The 20,544-nt window shown below is 38.1% G+C and overlaps 3 protein-coding genes across 3 annotated transcripts; 1 reads left to right on the top strand and 2 right to left on the bottom strand.

The window, feature by feature from the left end:
* Nucleotides 1–2,820: 2,820 nt before the first annotated feature.
* On the top strand, nucleotides 2,821–13,193 carry LOC115631450 (cGMP-dependent protein kinase, isozyme 1). Its single transcript, XM_030528195.1, has 5 exons — nucleotides 2,821–3,125; nucleotides 10,807–11,111; nucleotides 11,174–12,619; nucleotides 12,675–12,860; nucleotides 12,925–13,193. Exons 1-5 carry the CDS (start codon nucleotides 2,985–2,987, stop codon nucleotides 13,085–13,087), a joined length of 2,241 nt encoding a protein of 746 aa, XP_030384055.1. The 5' UTR covers nucleotides 2,821–2,984; the 3' UTR covers nucleotides 13,088–13,193.
* An 876-nt stretch (nucleotides 13,194–14,069) lies between these two features.
* Nucleotides 14,070–15,942, bottom strand: LOC115631717 (xylulose kinase). Its single transcript, XM_030528551.1, has one exon. It carries the CDS (start codon nucleotides 15,825–15,827, stop codon nucleotides 14,103–14,105), a length of 1,725 nt encoding a protein of 574 aa, XP_030384411.1. The 5' UTR covers nucleotides 15,828–15,942; the 3' UTR covers nucleotides 14,070–14,102.
* A 1,440-nt stretch (nucleotides 15,943–17,382) lies between these two features.
* Nucleotides 17,383–18,580, bottom strand: LOC115631503 (gustatory and odorant receptor 21a). Its single transcript, XM_030528263.1, is given in 2 exon segments — nucleotides 17,383–17,424; nucleotides 17,426–18,580. Coding segments are annotated over 2 exon segments (1,197 nt in total).
* Nucleotides 18,581–20,544: the final 1,964 nt, after the last annotated feature.

Here is a 20,544-nt window from a genome sequence, read left to right as displayed (position 1 = left end):
GTGCATTGTCTGGCCTACTTATAAATTTTTGACAATGATAGTAAATTGATAAGTAGAATTTTCATCGCTGAAATTACACTTACACACAAACTTATAGAGTTAATGAGGATTATTAGTTATAATAACAACTGTTGCAAGATGCCAAACATTTAAAAGTGAAATATATATTTACAATTTGGAATTCTCTTTAAAAATATGAAAAACTGTTTGGTTTATTGTATTCAAATTAAAAATTCGTAATCATCGAATTTAATTTATTCCCACCTACGGGCTTAATAAGTATAGCTATAGTTTGTTTGCAATTTTCTTTAGTTCGACGCTTTAGATTTACCATAAAACAAAAATTGTGAAAATTTGGTATGTAGCTGGCAATAAGTCAATACAAATTAGCAATTAAGAAAGGCCTTTATGAATTACAAAAGTATGTTTCTAATTTTTTAGCGAATCGAGGTAGTTTTTTGGACATTCTAAATTGTTTTGATTCACATTCGATTATTAAATAAGAGTTTACGAAGAACAAAAATTTGTTTAAATGCTGTCCAAATAATTGAATAATATAATAAAGGCTTTCTAAGCTTACAGTTGTGCGTTAATGAATATAAATTGTACGTTATTTTTTAACATAGGCATTAATAGCACTTAGAATGCAAGAAATTTCTCAACTACTGTAGTCGAAAACAAAGTATCATTGAAGAAAGACAGACAATTTGAAGGCTTAGCTAATGGGAGCCACTTAAAGTGATTGCTTTTCTGAGTAAATTAGTGCTGATATAAATATTGAGTCAAAGAGGCAAAATGTAATATTTAACCTCTACAAAAATGTAATTTATTGTTAAATGCTGAAGAGCTCAAAAATTAAACTGGCTTTTAAATGAGGGATTGTCAATAAGACGGGCAATGCAAATAAATGCCCAACTCTGTCACCATTTAATTACTAAAGTGGTAGTAATATTTTGTTAATTCCTGTTATTTATAAGTGTTATTAGTTAACTGCTTTACGGATTCGATTTAGCAACTTCCGTGAACTAAACTAGCACTACAGGCAAGAAACTGAAGTGCTTTCTAACAATTACAAAAAAATGAAAAAAGATAGATAATCTTTAAAAAAGGATATCTGTTAAGACCCCGCTTTCTCATAGTTACTATAAGTGAATGATATTTTCGTTTAAAAATAACAAAATAATAATTTTTTGCAGTCCATTGCACTAACAGACCAGTTGAGAAATATTAATTAAAGGTATTAACTGCTATATTAAGTGCACTATTTTTGCTTTAAAAAGGTTAGTCATAATAATAACAGATTTATGTTTGCTTATGGAAGGAAACAAACAGAACCCTCTTAGTTCTATGTTTGCCAAATTTCTATATAAATATTCATGCTATCAGAAAATGCAATTGTCAAAGGACTCTTTAGCATTACACTGAGCATCCCTTGATGAGCTTTACAACGCATACGAGTATGCTTTAATTTTGAAGCATTTGCTTTAACAGTTAAATCAACAGCACTCGTAATTTAAGTACATTAATTTATTGTTATTATAATCCTACCCATATAATTATTATCCACTAATACCTATTTGAGCGGGCTGCAGTGTTTGTATATGCTCACGACTAATCCTTTTTGCGCCAAGCATTTTGTAGCCTGGCGTGAAGAATTTTTTTATGTTGTCACGTTTCGCAAATCGCTGTTACATTTTTCGTGCACGCACGCACTCACAGAACAGCACAGCACGCACATACATACATACATATTAAATGAATATGTATGTACATACATACATATATACACTATACATCACTGTCTGCTTGGCTGTGAAATGTGCGGTGCTGAGCTTCAAATGAAGCGTTGCTGTTGCCGTTGCCGCATTGCCATGGCCGCCAGCAAATCCGTGTCCTTGCCGCTATTTTATTTCGCCTTGCTTTTAGCTAGCGTGCATGCGATTGTATATATATATATATGTGTGTGTGTGTGTGTGTGTGTATTTGTGTGCTCATCAAGCTTATGCTGCGGCAGAAGCAGCAGCAGCAGCAGCAGAGCAGAGCAGAAAGCAGTGGCAGCAATGAGACGCGGTTCGTAGTGGCCACTATAATTCTATTATGGCTGTAAAGCAATTTTATTTCTTGCCATTGCCTTTCCTCGCTCGTTTAGCGTACATTTTCATATTTGCCGTCCCTTGTCCCCCCACCACCCTCTATTTTCATTCTTACGCTTTGCCACAATGTGCGAGTGAGTGCGTGGGCTCGACGCAGGGGGTAAGGGGGCACCTGGGGGGGGGGGGGGGGATGGCAGTAACCAGGCAAGGCGTTGGCTGTCATCATCAAATTACGCTACGCTTTTGTTATGCGCGCTGCCCATTTTTGTGCCCCGTCTGTCTGGCTTTTGTTTTTATGCTAAGAGACAAAGCGCTAAAGAGCTGGACTTAATGCATGACAGGAAGGAAGAATGGCAGTAGATGATGATGATGAAGAAGAAGAACACGAACCAGAACAAGAACGAGAACAAGAACGAGAAGAAAACAGGCCATGGGCAGAATAAAGCTTAAATTAAATTGCATAAAAGCGAAATGTGATAAGCTTAGCCGCGACACAAACCAGTTTCTACACAAACCAGCTGATAACGCTCAACAAAACGCCGCAAATGAGCGCGATCTTCATTCGCTCGCTCGCTCTCTCAAACGCTGCTGTCAGCATACAGAGCGTATGCGTAATTTTTCGAGCCGATCGTAACGCTTCTTTAAATTACCCATTCGGTTCGCCGAGACAGTCTTTGCTCGAACGTGCGCACGCTTAGAAAACCCAACGGCAATTACGCTTCAAAATTTCAACCGCAACTACAACTAAAATTTTGCCTCTCCGTCCGCTCCATTGTGCATATGCTAATTCGGTTTGAATGGCTACAAATTTAGCAAGCAAATGCTGTAAATTGTTTCGCACAAGCAACTACAACAACACGAGCAAAAACCACAATAAAGCTGACAGTGAAAATGCCTAACACGCTGGACGAGCTGGACGATCGCGATTTGCAGGTCAATAGTTTGCAAAATGAATTGCATGCGCTCAAGGAATTGCTGCAGGCTAGGGATAACGAGCTAATCAAATTGCGTCGCGAAATACATAAACTAAAGGTAAATACAGTAAAAATAAACTGTGTCTCTATATTGCCGGCAATTGCGCATACGAAACTGCGGATTTTCGAAGCTCGTTCTGGTGTTTATGGCAGTGTGTGTGAATAGTAGTGGAGTTTTAAAAAGCAAATAATTGTCCTATCAACATACTATGCGAAATTTTGCCATTGAAATGAAACTTTTAAATATTTTATTTAATATTTATATTATTTCTATAAATGGCTAAAAAGTTCGCTCGAATTGAATCTCTGTTATTAAGTATGCTTGAATTGATTTTCTTTCTACAAAGTGCCTTTAACGAAATTAAATGGTGTGATGACAAATAATTTAAAGCAAGTTGTGTTTTCACTAACTTTGGATATTAAATGATATTGAATCAATTTTTAAACTCTTGTTCGTCCGTCTCTTTTGTTTAAGCCAATATAATGTTTGCTTCAATTGAAAAACAAATTTGTTTTAACGAATATACGATAATAGTTTACTGCAGAGTGTCCATTTTAGTCATTTTCTGAATCATAAATTTATTGTAAATAAAGGAAAATATTTGACCAATATAGAAATAGAAACAATTTTGTTTTAAGAATCCGAATTATAATTATTATAATTATATAATTATATTTTTCTAATGGTTGAGTTTCAGCGAAATTCTATCAAAAAATGAATGAATTATTTGAATCAGAAACTCTAAAGCATATTTGCGGCTAAAACAGCGTTTCACAATTGTTTCAATGTTTTTTTTTTTATTTAATAAAATTAATAAAATGTTCAAATAGAAAGTTGTTTTGAGATTTCGAATCCTATTATATTTTTCAAATAGTTGCGTTTCAGCAAAATTTGATTGGAAAATGAATGAATTATTTGAATCAGAAACTCTGAAGCATATTTGCGGCTAAGCAGCGTTTCACAACTGTTTCAATGTTTTTTTATTTAATAAAATTAATAAAATGTTCCAATAGAATGTTGCTTTGAGATTTCGAATTCTATTATATTTTTCCAATTGTTGTGTTTCAGCAAAATTCGATTGGAAAATGAATGAATTATTTGAATCAGAAACTCTAAAGCATATGGTTGAGTTTCAGAGAAATTCAATGTTTCAATGTTTTTTTTTATTTAATAAAATTAGTAAAATGTTCAAATAGAAAGTTGTATTGAGATTTCGAATCCTATTATATTTTTCAAATAGTTGTGTTTCAGCAAAATTTGATTGGAAAATGAATGAATTATTTGAATCAGAAACTCTAAAGCATATTTTCGGCTAAAACAGCGTTTCACAATTGTTTCAATGTTTTTTTTTATTTAATAAAATTAATAAAATGTTCAAATAGAAAGTTGTTTTGAGATTTCGAATCCTATTATATTTTTCAAATAGTTGTGTTTCAGCAAAATTCGATTGGAAAATGAATGAATTATTTGAATCAGAAACTCTAAAGCATATGGTTGAGTTTCAGAGAAATTCAATGTTTCAATGTTTTTTTTTTATTTAATAAAATTAGTAAAATGTTCAAATAGAAAGTTGTATTGAGATTTCGAATCCTATTATATTTTTCAAATAGTTGTGTTTCAGCAAAATTTGATTGGAAAATGAATGAATTATTTGAATCAGAAACTCTAAAGCATATTTTCGGCTAAAACAGCGTTTCACAATTGTTTCAATGTTTTTTTTTTTATTTAATAAAATTAATAAAATGTTCAAATAGAAAGTTGTTTTGAGATTTCGAATCCTATTATATTTTTCAAATAGTTGTGTTTCAGCAACATTCGATTGGAAAATGAATGAATTATTTGAATCAGAAACTCTAAAGCATATTTGCGGCTAAACAGCGTTTCACAACTGTTTCAATGTTTTTTTATTTAATAAAATTAATAAAATGTTCCAATAGAATGTTGCTTTGAGATTTCGAATTCTACTTGTATTATATTTTTCCAATTGTTGTGTGCCAACAAAATTCCATTGGAAAGTAAATGTTATGTGAATTAATGTTTTATCAACAACAACAAATAATCAAATATGTAATGACAGGGCAATGATATGGTTATCATAAATCTGAAACGAATTGGATTTGATTTAAGAATGATTACTACTGCTGATTAGATGAGCCGTATAATATTTGCCATAAAAAGTTCATTGATTGGCGTTTAGATAGCAGAAAAGGGGAGTACGTCATTATACTATATGCTATTTCCAATTAAATGTAGCTTGTGATTATCGTATAAACTTGATAAGCGCAGTTAAAGATATAGCGATGCTGCCTTGAATCGCGCTCGAAACCGTCTAGAGCCGCGTGTGCTGTGACAGACAATTATGTGCTTTGATTTGCCATTAGCACGCTCTGGCATGAAAATCATTTTGATCCGACACTTACTGGTCTGGCTGGCTGGTCCCATTTGCCGCTCGTGTCTAGCCGGTGCGGCAGATGTGCGATATATATTGTCTCGTTTGTTTGTTTATTGTTGTAGTTTTGCGTGCGCGGCTAATCTTGAAAGCCGTAACAACAACAACAATAATAACAACAAAGAGGACGCGAATAAAGTGTGAGGCATTCGGATCTGTAGCTGTTTGAAATTCGTTTTGCGATGTGTGGTGTATCTCACAGATACGTAGATACGTGTACATCTCATATCATATGCAGTCGGCTGCTGTTCTTATCTGCTGTTTTAGGCAAATGTTAAATTTTATGCGAGGCTGTTGATATTTCATGGAAAAGCATGAAAGTAAGTAATAAAAGTGATAGATGGTATGATATCTGCACATACTTGCCAGACTAGGTCGCACGATATCAAAGTTTATGTTTTATTTATATTCTTTGTAGTGTTAAATAGATGGCGAAATTTTTGTAAAAATACAAGTATAGCATGTGAGATTTCCAAGAAAAGTTCAGATATTGTGGCATGCCCATATATGTAAGCTTAGTGCTGTTTTTGTTCTACTTTTTGCGTTCTTGTCACTGATTTAAGGCGCTAACTTAAACGTTTGCTCAACTGCTTTATAATTATGTACTTGAACATCACTTTTTGCTGCTGCTGCTGCTGCTGCTGCTATTACTGTTGTTGTTGTTGCTGTTGCTGTTGACTTCGCTGCTGTATTTAAATTGTAAGGCAGAGCTTATTTTTATTGTGCCAACCGATTAGCACTTCTTAATGACTTTTGTAGCTCGCTTGTCGTTGTGCACGCTTCTTGTTCGCCAGCTGGAGATTTTAGAGCTACGGCATTGCCAAAAGAGCAATAGATTAAGGCGATTATGTGTGTAGATGCGAGTTTGCGTAGTTAAAATGCATTTAACCCCATATGGCCTCAATCATTTCCTGTTGGGTGCCTATAAAAATGCTGCTGATAAATTGATTTATGACACATAAAATATTTCTATCTTCTCTTCTCTTCTCTTCTCTTAAAAAATGCAATTTAAAATTGCTAGGCGAAAGGAAAAATGAATAAATTTATGTAAATATACATAATTAATAAGCCCAGCCATTTTCATTTCCATCTACATTTACAATTATTTTATTATGCTGCTGTAAATTGTTATGAGATTCAACTTGTTAGATAGCCGGCAACGAAATCGAGCAAAACAAGATTGTAAAACAATTGTGACTTTTTAAATCAATATTTAATCATTTTTATGGTGCTGCAAAATTTTACAAAATTATTTATTTAAAATGAGAAATGGCAATTGCCAACTTTGCGCAGCGACAACTTATTTACCCTAACAAATTTTTTATTTTTTGCAAGTTCTTGGTTTTGTTCAGGCTGCGATGTGTTTATAAATATTGTTCTTTTTAAAACGTATATTGTTACTGTGCTATAGACTTAGTTATAGTTGGGGGTTTTTTGATTTTAGACCCGACTAGAGTTATTGAATGTGGATTGCCTAGTTTTTTAATCACCAACTTCAATTCGAGTATACAATTAATTAGCAAAGATGGGACATAAAAATGTTTTCATTTCAGACTTTTACAAATATATTTGTTCTCTATTGATATTTTCAAGTTGTGTACTTTATCTTGAAATTAATGGTTTTATTTCTATACATAGTTTCTTAATAAAGATTCTAAAGGTTTTGAAAATGAGGGTTAATATAAATTAATATAAATTATATCTTAATAATAAACAATTTTTTCAAACTTTTTAAGGGCGTTTTTAAATCAAACAGTTTATATTTGTAATTTATGGCAAGAGTGTTACTTTCATCCAAGTGTTACCAACGCTTGGCTATATTTAAGATGCCCTCTGCAAGAAGTTAACAATGTAGGGTAGCCTCGTTTTTAAATTGCTTTGACATATTTATTGAAAATATGCCTCTGCACGTATTTATGAATTTATTTCAATTATGTAGATATGCATTTGTTTTGTTGTGCTACAAAAATGCATTATTTTATTTATTTAGTGCCGACTTGTAGTTGACAAAATTATTGTACAAGTAGTTTTTGCTTAACACCCAACAAATTAAATAAATTGCAGTCACGCACTAATTACTTACATTTTACATATATGTATGTATTTTTTTGTTTTACAAAAATGTTGTTCAGCAATTAAGGCAATTACTCAGCCATAATGGGTTAATTGTTAATCAGCGGTTAATCAATTCGCTGCTGCTCATGATCAAAATTATCGCTTTTATTATTATTATTTTTATATATATGCAAATATCTGCACATCCAAAGAGAGTAAACTGAGATAATTCACCGCAAAATGTGTGTGTGTGTCTGTGTGCGATTGTCTATTTTTATACCCTATACCCGAAGTGTGAAAGGGTATACTAGAAAGTTTAGGCGCCAAATTTATGTCACATGCAGCAGTAGACGGGATAGAACCAGAATGTTATAGGCACATACTATATGATTTGCATAACTTAACGAATCAATATAAGCATGTCCAACTGGCCGTCCATCCATCTATGCGTTTGTTAGTCCAGATGAACACTGAGAACTTAGCAGCTATGGGTAAGAAAAATAGTATGTAGACTTGCAGAGCAAGTTAATTACAAAGCATATATACTAGTTTTATTATTATATACAGGTGCCAAAAATCAATGTTAGTAGTAAGTAGTATAACTGAGATATCTTAAATAAATTTGTTATTTTGATAGTGCCCCATAATATTATATAAGGAGTTTCATCAAAATCGCTTCGGAGCAAAAATCAATCTTATTACTACAATATTGCCTCTTATACTACAAGTATAATGGCTCCGTAACTAAATTAGGCATTTCTGAGTGTTCTATAGCACCTCTGAAGTGAGATCAAACAGCGGCTCATTATTTCAAAAACATACACGTATACAAGTATATCATCGGTGTAATAATCAATCTAAGTATGATCAGCTTTTTTGTTTGTTGCGATATTGTGACCAAAATTGAAATTCATGAATTTAAAATCTCAAATTTTATTGTTTGAGCGACTGTAGCTGGTACACAGTGTCGGGTTGGCATAACATTAACGTTCTACTCGCTCTTTTTTCCGACTATTCATAGCTGAGCATCGCTAATTGCTCGATCATTTTTTCTTTAAATTTAATTTCGTGTGTCTGCGCTTTTTATCAGTTTGTCTGAGTTCGTCTATAAACATACATACATACATATATGCATAGACAATGTGTATAGTTGTATATTCGTGTGTACCTATCTATGTACGACTATACTCATAGCATGTCTATCTGTTTGCTCGGTGTAAATAGTTCCGTTCCGGCGCATGCGAGGCTTTCAAGTGCAAAAAAGAACGGCACAGAAAGCCGACCCGAGCCGAGAGATAATAAAATGTTTTCCTTTTTTATTTTTGAAAATGCTAATTTCTATGTAAATAATATGTCACAGAAATAACAATTGCCAGAGTGCCTGCTTGAGGCGTTGGGCAGCGCTCAAAAGGAACACATAACATAAAAACAAAAAATAAATATGTAAGTCGCGACACTTCATGGACGGCGTGCCCAACTTGACATTTGTTTTATCTTGTTTGTGCTTGCGAGTTTGGGAATTGGGTTGTTGGCATATTTTTGCATGGCATTTGCACAAAGCATAAGTGGAACAACACAGGCATATCAACAATTGTAGTACAAGTAGTGTGCACGATATTATTGCAAAGAATTTTTAGTTTGCCCTCAAAGTTCAGCCCTACCCCCTTTTTTGCATTTGGTTGGGTCCACCACAACCCCATCTGTGGAATGGAAAATAAATGCCAAATGAAATAGATGCGTGATTATTAATTCTGACATGGGTGTGTGTGGGGTGTGTGTTGCCTCTGGGGGTCAAGTGTGTTCTAATTTAATTGTGTATCAATTTTGCAAGGAAATTGCTGTGCAAATCACATGCCACACTCTCAATGGATGCTTAATTGTTTAACTGATGCTATTTGATTGATTTCGTTTCTGCTGATTTTGTTTCTGCTGAAATATCTTTTCGAGACTAGTCAGCATGGAAAGATTGTAGCGTGATAATTAAAGCTACAACAAAAGTCTTGTTTATGTTAAGCTATTGATTGTCGAGGGTGAAATAGTAAATAATAAGTAATAAAATAAATAAACCTTTTATCTTTACTTTAAAAATTACGACTACTAACAAATGTATAAGAATTATATAATAATTATAAAGGTTCCAGAGTTATAAAAATTTTGGTAAATTATAATGTTGTTGTTACTCATAAGATAAATGAATATTTGTGTTGTTTACGTTAGTTGTTAATTCTTGTTAATTCTTGTTAATTCTACAACTTTGCAAGAAATCTGTTCAAAATGTATATCAGAAAACATGCCTCTTAACGTATAGAACATAAATAAAGTATTGAGAAAAGTTGTTAAGCAAATAGTTTCATTGAATAATGTATTTTCGATTGATTGGTATCAAGATTAAAAAAATCGAATGATATATATAGGTATCTAACAGGTTATAGTAGATCAAGGGGAAGTATTTGTGTATGTGAGTTATAAGATAGGATTCAAAAAAGGTATTACTTGGCTTTACAGCTAAATAGGTTTGGAAGATAAGGTTAGTTGCTTTCCTTTCCAGCTGGCTTTTTTCAATTATAATATTTTTTGTTAATGTACGAGTATTCAGAAATATTATATTTATTGCACATATTTATTTACTTTGCAAATTACATAAGTAAATATTACATTAAGGGACAGTTTTCTGAACAGAAGAGTAGGCTTTTTCTCGCTATTGTTTGCTTTTATTCCTTCTAATATATACGTTTTAATTATACTGTTATTTCAATAATTTAAATTAAACTTCTCGCTAAACACAAATAAAACTTAAACTAGGAATTTAGTCTTATTTATGGTTTTATTTGCGGATCGAATTATTAAAAGCATTTTATTTTAAACGCTTCAATTTTATTTTTATGAGGTTCACTGAGCAAAACAACTAACTAATTTAAGGTACAAATTAGATTTATAGGTTTTAGGATCTGCCATGAAAAGAATAGAAGAAAGCAATTAATAAAGCCATCAAAATCAATTTAGTGCTACCTATTGCGAGTGTAAGCTAGCGATAGAATCGGTATATTATAGGCATACTATATGCCCGCTAGAAGTTTGCGTGATAAGCCCAGAAACAGTGCTCCCCATATCGAGTCAAGCTGGTGTCACCCATTTCCAATTTAAACAAGTTTTGCACAGAATGAAAAGCAGTCTGCATTTTCTCTACACTTTCCTTTGATATCAATGTCCAATATCTTCAATTGATTTTTGCAGAGCGTTTTGCAGCAAACGGCTGGCTCGCACCACAATCATAGCCGTAACCACAATGAGTTGAAGCCAAACAAAAAGCAACATCAGCAACCCGAACAATGTGCGGAAGTGACGAGCAGCGGGGAGTCCGGGTGCGGAGTGTGCGGCGCCAACAGCAAGGAAAACCAGCCGCTGACAACAATTGATGAGCGGCCCAAGCCACTGCCGGCAACTGTTATTAAGAAGCAGGGTGTCTCGGCCGAGAGCAGCGTGCAGTCTAAGCAGCAGACGCACAGTGAGCCCATTCCCAAATATGAAAAGGATTACAGGTAAGTCACATGTCAAGGCTTTGAAAGGATTGTATGTAAACGTTGAACCTTGTGATCCACAGTGCGAAGCAGCAAATCAAAGACGCCATCATGGACAATGACTTTTTGAAGAATATCGATGCCTCACAGGTGCGCCAGCTAGTCGACTCGATGTATCCGCTGAGCATTGGCAAGGGCGAGTTTGTGATTCGAGAGGGCGAGGTGGGCGCCCATTTGTATGTGTCCGCCTCGGGCGAGTTCGAGGTCGTCCAGCAGGGCAAGGTGTTGCACAAAATGGGGCCAGGCAAGGCCTTCGGCGAACTCGCCATTCTCTACAACTGTACACGCACCGCCTCCATACGTGTGGTGAGCGACGCACGTGTCTGGGTCCTGGATAGACGGGTCTATCAGCAGATTATGACGCGCAGTGGCCTGCAGCGTTTGGAGAACAGCGTGCATTTTTTAAAGTCTGTGCCCCTCTTGCGCAATCTGAGCGAGGAGTTGATTACCAAAATCGCCGATGTCCTGGAGCTGGAATTCTATGCCGCCGGCACTTATATCATACGACAGGGCGCGGCCGGAGACACATTCTTTCTGATCTCGCAGGGCAATGTGCGTGTGACACAGAAGCTGACACCAGCAGCCCTGGAGGAGACGGAGCTGCGAACACTGGAGCGCGGAGACTATTTTGGCGAGCAAGCACTGATCAATGAGGATCGACGCACAGCGAACATTATTGCATTGCCGCCGGGGGTAGAGTGCCTGACGCTGGATCGTGAGTCATTTAAAAGATTGATTGGAGACTTGTGTGAGTTCAAGGAGAAGGACTATGGCGATGAGAGCCGCATACTGGCCATGAAGCAGGCAGAGAAGACTGCGCAATCGGAACTATTTGGTGCGCATGTGCAGCAGCATTTTCCGAACTTGAAACTAACCGATCTAGAAGTGGTGAGCACTCTGGGTGTGGGCGGCTTTGGACGCGTTGAATTGGTAAAGGCATATCACGAGAATCGCGTGGACACTTTTGCGCTAAAGTGCCTGAAGAAGCGACACATTGTGGACACCAAGCAGGAGGATCACATCTTCAGCGAGCGCACAATTATGCTTAGCTGTGATTCCCCCTTCATTTGTCGGCTGTATCGCACTTTTCGCGATGAGAAGTACGTCTACATGCTGCTGGAGGCTTGCATGGGTGGCGAAATCTGGACGATGCTGCGCGATCACGGATCCTTCGATGACAATTCGGCGCAGTTTATTGCGGGCTGCGTGCTCCAGGCCTTCGAGTATTTACACTCTCGTGGCATTATCTATAGGGACTTGAAGCCGGAGAATCTGATGCTGGACGAGCGCGGCTATGTTAAATTGGTGGACTTTGGCTTCTCCAAATATATTGGCAATAGTGCGAAGACTTGGACCTTCTGCGGCACTCCAGAGTATGTGGCACCAGAAATTATCCTAAACAAAGGACACGATCGTGCCGTGGACTATTGGGCATTGGGCGTGCTGGTGCATGAGCTGCTGAATGGAACGTAAGTGCTTGGATTTAATATATCTAGTAGCGTTAACTATTTTCAACATTTTCAGTCCTCCTTTCGGTGCACCGGATCCCATGCAGACCTACAATATAATTCTCAAGGGCATAGACATGATCACATTTCCCAAACACATCTCGCGCTGGGCTGTGCATCTCATCAAGCGATTGTGTCGGGATGTGCCCTCAGAACGTTTGGGCTATCAGGCGGGTGGAATTCAAGACATCAAAAAGCATAAGTGAGTTGGCGGTCCCACAATTTTCATAGATCATCCAATATACATACTTCTTTCTCCCTTTCAGATGGTTCCTGGGTTTTGATTGGGATGGACTGGCCAGTCAGTTGCTGATACCACCCTTTGTGCGACCCATTGCTCATCCCACGGATGTTCGGTACTTTGACAAGTTCCCCTGCGATCCCAATGAGCCGCCAGACGAGCAATCCGGCTGGGATGCCGACTTTTAGGATATGTTTATTAAGTAGTTCAGTCTAGTCTGCATTTTATTTGTATTGAGCGTTTAGTGCAAAAAAGGTTTACATATTATCAAATTTTCTATTATTTATTTATTTAACTGGCTGGCACACAACCTTCAAATGCTATTTATATTGTGTAAGAAATTTTTTAGGACTGTGCTTTGTTTGGGCTTCCTTCTCGAGCAGAACCAAGTGCTTAGTTTAGAAATATGGGAATGAGCTATAACAAATTAAATAAATGGATATTTTAAATTTGTTAAATAACTGAAGCTGTGAAGTCGCTGAATCGAAGCTAACATCACATGACCACATGACCCACCTCAATAGATTATTGCTTTCCTTTATTCATAATTTCTTTTATTATTGGTATACATACATATACTTAGTATGCCATTTTCTCTGTCATTTGAGGATGCGGACTCGGTAGATTTTGTCACTGTATTTCAAAATTTTGTGCCAGAACGATCTATACATAGTTACAAAATTCTGCAGAATACGCAATTGCTTTTACAATCTTAAGCATATCGGTGTTTTTTTTTTTTTTTAAATTTAAGTTCTCTGCTCTCGATTGTGTTGTTAAGTCGTTAATCAATTAAAATCCGGCTTAATCCGGCCTAATTCTGCTTGAATACAAATGTGAAATACATTTTTGTAAAGCTTTTGATTTAATTTGATGTTTTCAATGCATCTCCCCAAATGTTGTTTTGCTTGATATAAATGCTTTCCTTCTGCGGTTTGAAAACAAATGTGTAGGGAACGCACACCTGAAAGCTGCTTAGTAACAGGGTTGTATTTTTAGTTCTTTAATGATATCGAAAGTGAAACAATATGCTATCGATTGTCTGGACTGCCAACCTGTTCAGCTGTCGCTAAATATTTGGCCACCCACTACCGTAATCCGTTTCAATTCTTCCATTAGCCCGTCAAGCAATTCTTTTTTTTTTTTAATTATTAAAGTTTAGTCTATTAAACGTTAGATTTTTTTAAAACGCCAACTTCCAATTTATTATGAAGCTGTTACAATCTGATAATCCGAAAATGCTGTGCGCGCAGCAAGAATATAGGTCATTTTCTCGTACCTTGGCAGAAGTGGTTCGTAGACCTCGCAGCCAGGTGTCGGACTGGCCACCAACTTGAGCGTATTGGGCAGCGCCTGCCGGAAAAACTCGGTATAGCTTAGCTTGGGACGCCGGCCTTTTGGCATCTTGCAACGGCGGCAGCTGCAATTGGCTTCACGATACTCGTAGAATGCATATCGTGCTCTGTAAGCAGCGCCCAAGAGCGCCATCTCAGCATTGGATGTCTCGTAGACAGAGGCATTGAAAACATCGGCGACAATTTGCAGTATATGACGATTTTTCGATGCGCCACCGATAACTATGATTTTGGTATCAGAGTCAAAATGGAAACCCATTTCGGAGGCAATAATGCGATGGTGCATCATTTGACCTTCGACCACAGCACGCGCCTCCCAGGCTGGCTCCTCGAATTGCTTCAAGCCCAACCGTGACTGCTTCGATGACGGATCGGTGTCTTTATTCCACTTCAATATCCCTTTTGCCAGTGGAATGATTTCCCTGTCATGAAAATGCACCGCAATGTTTCCGTAGTTGCCCATTGGAGTGGTTTCCAACATATGATTGAAAGTATTCCAGCTTCCATTGGCTACTTCTTGACAGACGGTCTGGCGCACCAGCGAGCCATTCCGGAAGCAAAGCAAACCCATGTACTCATCCACAATTGTGGGATGACAGAGTACATGGCCCTCTTCCAGCTTGGGCGCATGCTTCAGATGCATAATTATGGTATCGCTAGTGCCTAGCGACAATATAAGACTGTTCTTCTCCAGCAGCATGCCGGCCAGGGAAGAGGGATTGTCGCCAGTACAGCTGAGGACCATGCAATCGGGCCTGAAGTTCCAACGCTCCACAAAATACTTGGCCACGCGACCTTGCAGCCGATTGGGTGCGATGGGTTTCATCAAGCGTCGCGCCAGATCAGGCGCACAGGCATCCAAACATTCACTGGACCACTTCTTCTTACGTATATCTAGCAGATTCATTCCGGAGCCATCGGAAAAGTCGATGGCGGCCACAGTGCCCAGCAGGACAGATGTGAGAAAGCTGCTCACAAGTGATATGCGAACCGTGTTTTCATATTTTTCCGGTTGGGTCTGATAGATCTTTCTGATTTGTGGGCCTGTAAAGCGTGCATAGCACTTGGAGCCGGTAATGGCAGACATTTCAAGAGCACCACCAATTGTTCGTTCCATTTCCGAGCACTGTTGTCCTGTGGACCCATCCATCCACATGGGCGACTGCAGTACACTGAAGGCGTACTCATTGAGTTGCTCGTGCAGCTTGAATAGACAATTGAGGCCGCACAGGCGCTTGAAACCATCTTCTGACCAAAAGACCGAGCCATGTTGTTGCGCCGAGCCACTAATGGCGGCTACACTGTGCAAATCGGCGCCTTGCGAATGGAGCGTACTGAAGACAACATGCAGTGCCTTTACCCACATAGTGGGATTTACCAGATACTCGTCTGGATTGTCGCCCTGCTTGGCACCACCTGTGGTCCCATACTCCGGAAAATCAACGTCAAAATGTACTTGGGTTGAAAATATGATCTCCAGCTTCGAGTTCAGGATTACAGCCTTCAGTTTTTGGCTGCCCAGATCGAGGCCAAGGTAGGTGTTTTCGCTATATTTCTGTGTGGGTCTGTTGCACATGATGAAATAGGTGATGAAATAGTTAGGTCCATGAAGAATTTTAAATACTGATCAGTCACGTACAATTTGGAAAATGTTTTAAAATATTTTTTTGAAAATTTAAAAGTGTCATGGGCAGAGTAGTTAATTTTTGTTGATACTCGTATACAATGATAAATATTTAGAGATCTACTTCTTATGTTTATAAAAGAATCAAAACCGCTGTTTGTAGGATTGTGAACGCCACAACCTATCCCGTATTGGTTTGTTGTTTATCTCCTATTTTTTACTTTAAGGTCTTATTTCCATGTTGACGATTGATATTTCTACTTATATCTGCAAGTAGTTCTTAAAAGCTATAAAATGTGCTCAATTATGTAATGCCCTTCCAGATAACTGTGACTTTTTGACACTAATTTTTGGAAATATCGAATCTTACAGATAGTAAGCTATGTAACTATGTATTTAAGGTATTTCAGTATATTTTCAGTATATATATTGTTACTGTTCTACCTGCTGGGAATTGGAGAAAAGCTAACTAATTAAATTTATTGTGCAGGGGCGCAACACTATTTAGCTCTATTTAGCTTAATTTTTATGTTGACTGAAGGTTGCTTATTAAAAAATTAATAAGCAATTAAACAGTAGAAAAGTAGAAAATAAAAAGAGTTCGAAATATATGTTCTAAATCAGTTTATTCAAGAATTATATTATATTTATAATTCAAATGTTGGTCTGCACTGTTCCCAGACCTCCCACATATTATTCCCCATTCTAGCTTAATAAAACAAGAGAGAACGCTACAGTCGAGCAAGCCCGACAGTGTAATACCCTGTACCCAGGTAAACTTCCGTCACTGAGTTATATGCGCCCATAGCAGCAGCAAAAAGAGGAAGAAGAAGAGCGAACTTGTTGCTGCAGTTTGTGAGGGTTGTACTGGCGAGAATTTGTTTCGCTAATAACTTTTCTTAGAATTGACCGAATTGAATAAAATTTTCCACAACAGTAGACAATTATATATAAATTATGTGTGCAAAGTTTGGTTTAGGTAGCATTTGAAATGTGGACGCTATTGACGAAATTCTGCAGCGGGGGAAGGGGGGGAAAATTAAAAAAAAAAAAATAAACTCGTCCTTACTCGGATCTAGGAGAATCTGGATGCCAACTTTGGTTATTCTAGCTTTTATAGTTTCTGAGATCCTCGCGTTCATCCAGACGGACAGACGGACGGACAGACGGACGGACAGACGGACAGACGGACGGACATGTCTAGATCGATTTCTCTCGTCATGCTGATCAAGAATATATATACTTTATGGGGTCGGAGATGCTTCCTTCTGTATGTTACATACTTTGCACAAACCTAATATACCCTTTTTACCCTACGGGTACAGGGTATAATCAGCTAAAAAGTGAAAAATGCAAACCTATTGCGCGTGATTGGAGTGCCTTTGCTCAGTAATCTTGAATTGCAAGAGCACCACTAAATAGGTAGCCATGAACGATATGTTTGAAGTGAGCAGCTCACGATTAATATTTGCATAACCATCCAGATTCATGATGGGTGGATTCTTTGCTATGGCCACCAAAAACATTTCCACCTCCTTCTGTGTGGCATTGTCCACAGCCGTGAGATTAATGTTGAGCAGTTTCGTTTGAAAATCCAAGCCGACCTTGCGCGAAGCATAGTGCGCCTCATTGCAAATAATGTAGAGCAGTCCCATGCAGTAGAACACGATGACAAAGAGACCCACTTCCTTGTAGGTGGCGCCATGATCGATGATCTCACTGATCGAGCCATAGGTAGCAATGATGGTGGTGAAGAAGATGACGAGACAATACATGCCATACATATTCGAATAGGCGCGTCCCAGCTGCTGCATCATGTGACTCAAGTCGACCCAGAGGTGTCGGTATTCGGTTAGTTTGTGCGCCGGCTTACTTCCCTGAATTGTGGTCTCCAGAGCATCAGCAAGGGCGCGACTGGCCGTGCCAAAGGCATTACAATTGATGTACCACAGGCTGCAGAAACAATTGAGCATTGCAATGATGGGATAGTAGGCAAAGGTGTACCACAACTTGAAGTCCGGCTGCAGAAAGTACTGCGACAAGTTGATGGCGATGCTGAGTAGCCAGGAGAATATGCACAGGTTATAGGTCAGCACATAGAGATTGGGAAACACAATGGGCGAACCGGTGGTCTTGAAGAATTTGTATTGATAGTTCGTCCACATGTTCTTGAAAATAGCCACTTGGGGTCCATGTCGCCAGCTAGCGATGGGCAGCAGAAAATTTGTGAACAGCAAGCTAATGAAAATGACATTGTAGATGGCCTCATCGAAACGCTTGTCGGGACTGTTGATGAACTTTTTTACACGCTCGCGGAGCACCAACACCACAATGGTGGTCTGACACGTATAGATGGAGACCGCCCAGAGGACCTGCTTCGACAGCCAGGAGTAGCCAGTGCGTGGCATGTTGTCTATCGGCGGATTGCGATGTATGGGCATGACGCCCATGATTTGAAAGAGCACCAACAGACTTTTGGTTGTGTGATAGAAGGAGTCGTGTTTATCCAACTCGTTGGGATCATCAACTGCTTCCGCTTTGCGCACATAAACATCGTCCAGGTTGTGAATCGGTTCGCCGGCGAGCAACTGCATTTTGTTACGAAAGCGCAGCTCATCCTCGAGAAATTGACGTTGATTGGGATTCAGCATGGGCGGAACCTTCGAGGGTGGTGTCAGACCGCGAGTGGCAGCCCAGAATGCCATGATTGCGGAACAATACTGAAATGCTTTGCCATGCCTGCCTGCGCCTTTCTTATATACAATCGTCTAGCCCTTGGCGTTAACTTCTTGCTATTGACTTTTGATTGAAAAGTAAACAAAAGTGAGTTGCAAAGAAACGCCCGCCCAGTTCTTATTTGTATTGTGACCATTAAATATGTCCAGTCTGCCTACGAAGCGTCGCACAAAAGCAAACATTCCAGGCACCCATCACCATCATCGCCGTACCATAAAAGACCCGAGCAGCGTGTGGCCTCAGGTCTCCTGTTGTGGTCATTTTCCTGTGAAAGGCGACAAAACATTTTGCTGACAACCAGAACGTTCACGACGGCCATGACGATGACTTGGTCAAATGGCTGACCACTCACTGCTTGCTCCTGACTGCTGACTCCTGACTGCTGCTGCTGACTCCTGACTCCTGACTGCTGAGGTTAGCCAACGTTGCTGGTTTGAATGTACGCGTGTATGTAGGTTAGGCCTTATTTGTGTGAGTGTCTGTGTGGGTCTGCTTTGTTGGATGGGTTGAAGGTACATAAAATGCGCTTAATTGGCCGGAAATGAAAGTTTAACGATGTGTAAATGCTTACGAATGCCGATAGAGGCTCGCACTAATGACCAATAAAAATGTCCTAACACCCAAAATGTATAACCAACTTCTTCTCTTTACGATTATGTGCGTGTATGTGTGTTTATATTCTCAGGGTCGAGTCGGCTCTCTCTGTGACCGACTTTTGATCTATTTCTGCCTCAAATACGAGTATTAAGGACTAAAAAGTCAAGAGGCGCTTTAGGCCTTTAAAGTGGTGGTAAGTTCGAATGCCAAACAAAATGGTTAGACTGTTGGCGACAGCAATGTGTGCCAAACATTCTATGTACAGTGCCATATCGATAGTAAGGATAACTCAGTACTTCGGACATCCATTTAATTTGCTTTGTATAACCACTTTTTCATTGTGTTTACGAGGGCTGTCCGGAGTGTTTCTAACCTGACAGTGGTGCAACAGTTTTAAGCATTTAAATTTTTTCAACATAGTATCCGTCTAACTCAATACACTTCTCTCAGCGATGGTTCCACCCCTTCAATCCATCCGGAATTTAGTCGCCGTCCAGAATCTCAAAATAATTTGATGAATGTTTCTGTCCCCCAAGCGTAACTTGTATCTTATGGAATAAAAATGAGTCACTAAGAGCTAGGTCTAGAGAGTGAGGATGGTGCTGGAGCAGTTCAAAGCGTAACTTTTGAATATTTCCATGGCAACTGCTAATATATGAGATGGCGCTTTATAATGGTGAATCCATGTTTTATCAACAGCGGTGAGTCGGAGCCAAATATCCAAATCTAAATGAAACGAAGTATGTAGGTTGCAAGTAAGTGTTTTAAATCATATATTTCTCATTTTATTTAAATATTGAGCTAAGCTATAAATAGCAGAAAACGTTCTCATATAGTAAGAAAAGAGTTTGGAAAATTAATTTCAGAATTTTGTCAACATTTCGAAAAGGCTAAATAGACCAAACATTTTATTTATTTCAATGACAAACAAAGCTGTCAATGTAAAAAGTCCATACAATAGAGAGCTTTAACTAAGTACAACTAAAGAATAAAAAAGCCTTTAGGAATTAGAAGAATGTCTAATATCGAATCCGACACGGTGGGAGAATTTTATTTACTCCCAGCTATGCGCCGATTCACGGGGGAGTGTAGCCAGAGAGGGTTTTAGACCTAATAACATAAAAAGGGATACTAAGAAATGCTAATAAAAAGTAAATAAAAAGTAAGATTATTTTGAAATAATAAATTAAAATAAAAATACTTAATAAAAAAAAAATTTAATTAAGTCTAAAAAGTGGATAATCACTGACTCGGTGGGGGTATATTTATTGGCCAGTCCGACAAGCTATGCCCTTACTTTATTTAATATTTAATATGTGATTATTTACATTTGTTT

Source organism: Scaptodrosophila lebanonensis, unplaced genomic scaffold (assembly GCF_003285725.1).
Source record: "Scaptodrosophila lebanonensis strain 11010-0011.00,11010-0021.00 unplaced genomic scaffold, SlebRS2 tig00001412-arrow-pilon, whole genome shotgun sequence".
Classification (NCBI taxonomy): Eukaryota; Metazoa; Arthropoda; class Insecta; order Diptera; family Drosophilidae; genus Scaptodrosophila; species Scaptodrosophila lebanonensis.
Note: the sequence above shows the minus strand (reverse complement) of the source record. Positions and strands in the feature narration are given on the sequence as shown.

What these genes read in the sequence shown, in the direction of transcription:
- LOC115631450 (XM_030528195.1), top strand. Translation starts at nt 2,985, where the DNA reads ATGCCTAACACGCTGGACGAGCTGGACGATCGCGATTTGCAGGTCAAT. An exon ending in GCGAAATACATAAACTAAAG is followed by an intron (nt 3,126 to 10,806) that starts GTAAATACAGTA and finishes TGATTTTTGCAG; the next exon opens with AGCGTTTTGCAGCAAACGGC. An exon ending in CAAGACATCAAAAAGCATAA is followed by an intron (nt 12,861 to 12,924) that starts GTGAGTTGGCGG and finishes TCTCCCTTTCAG; the next exon opens with ATGGTTCCTGGGTTTTGATT.
- LOC115631717 (XM_030528551.1), bottom strand. Translation starts at nt 15,827, where the DNA reads ATGTGCAACAGACCCACACAGAAATATAGCGAAAACACCTACCTTGGC.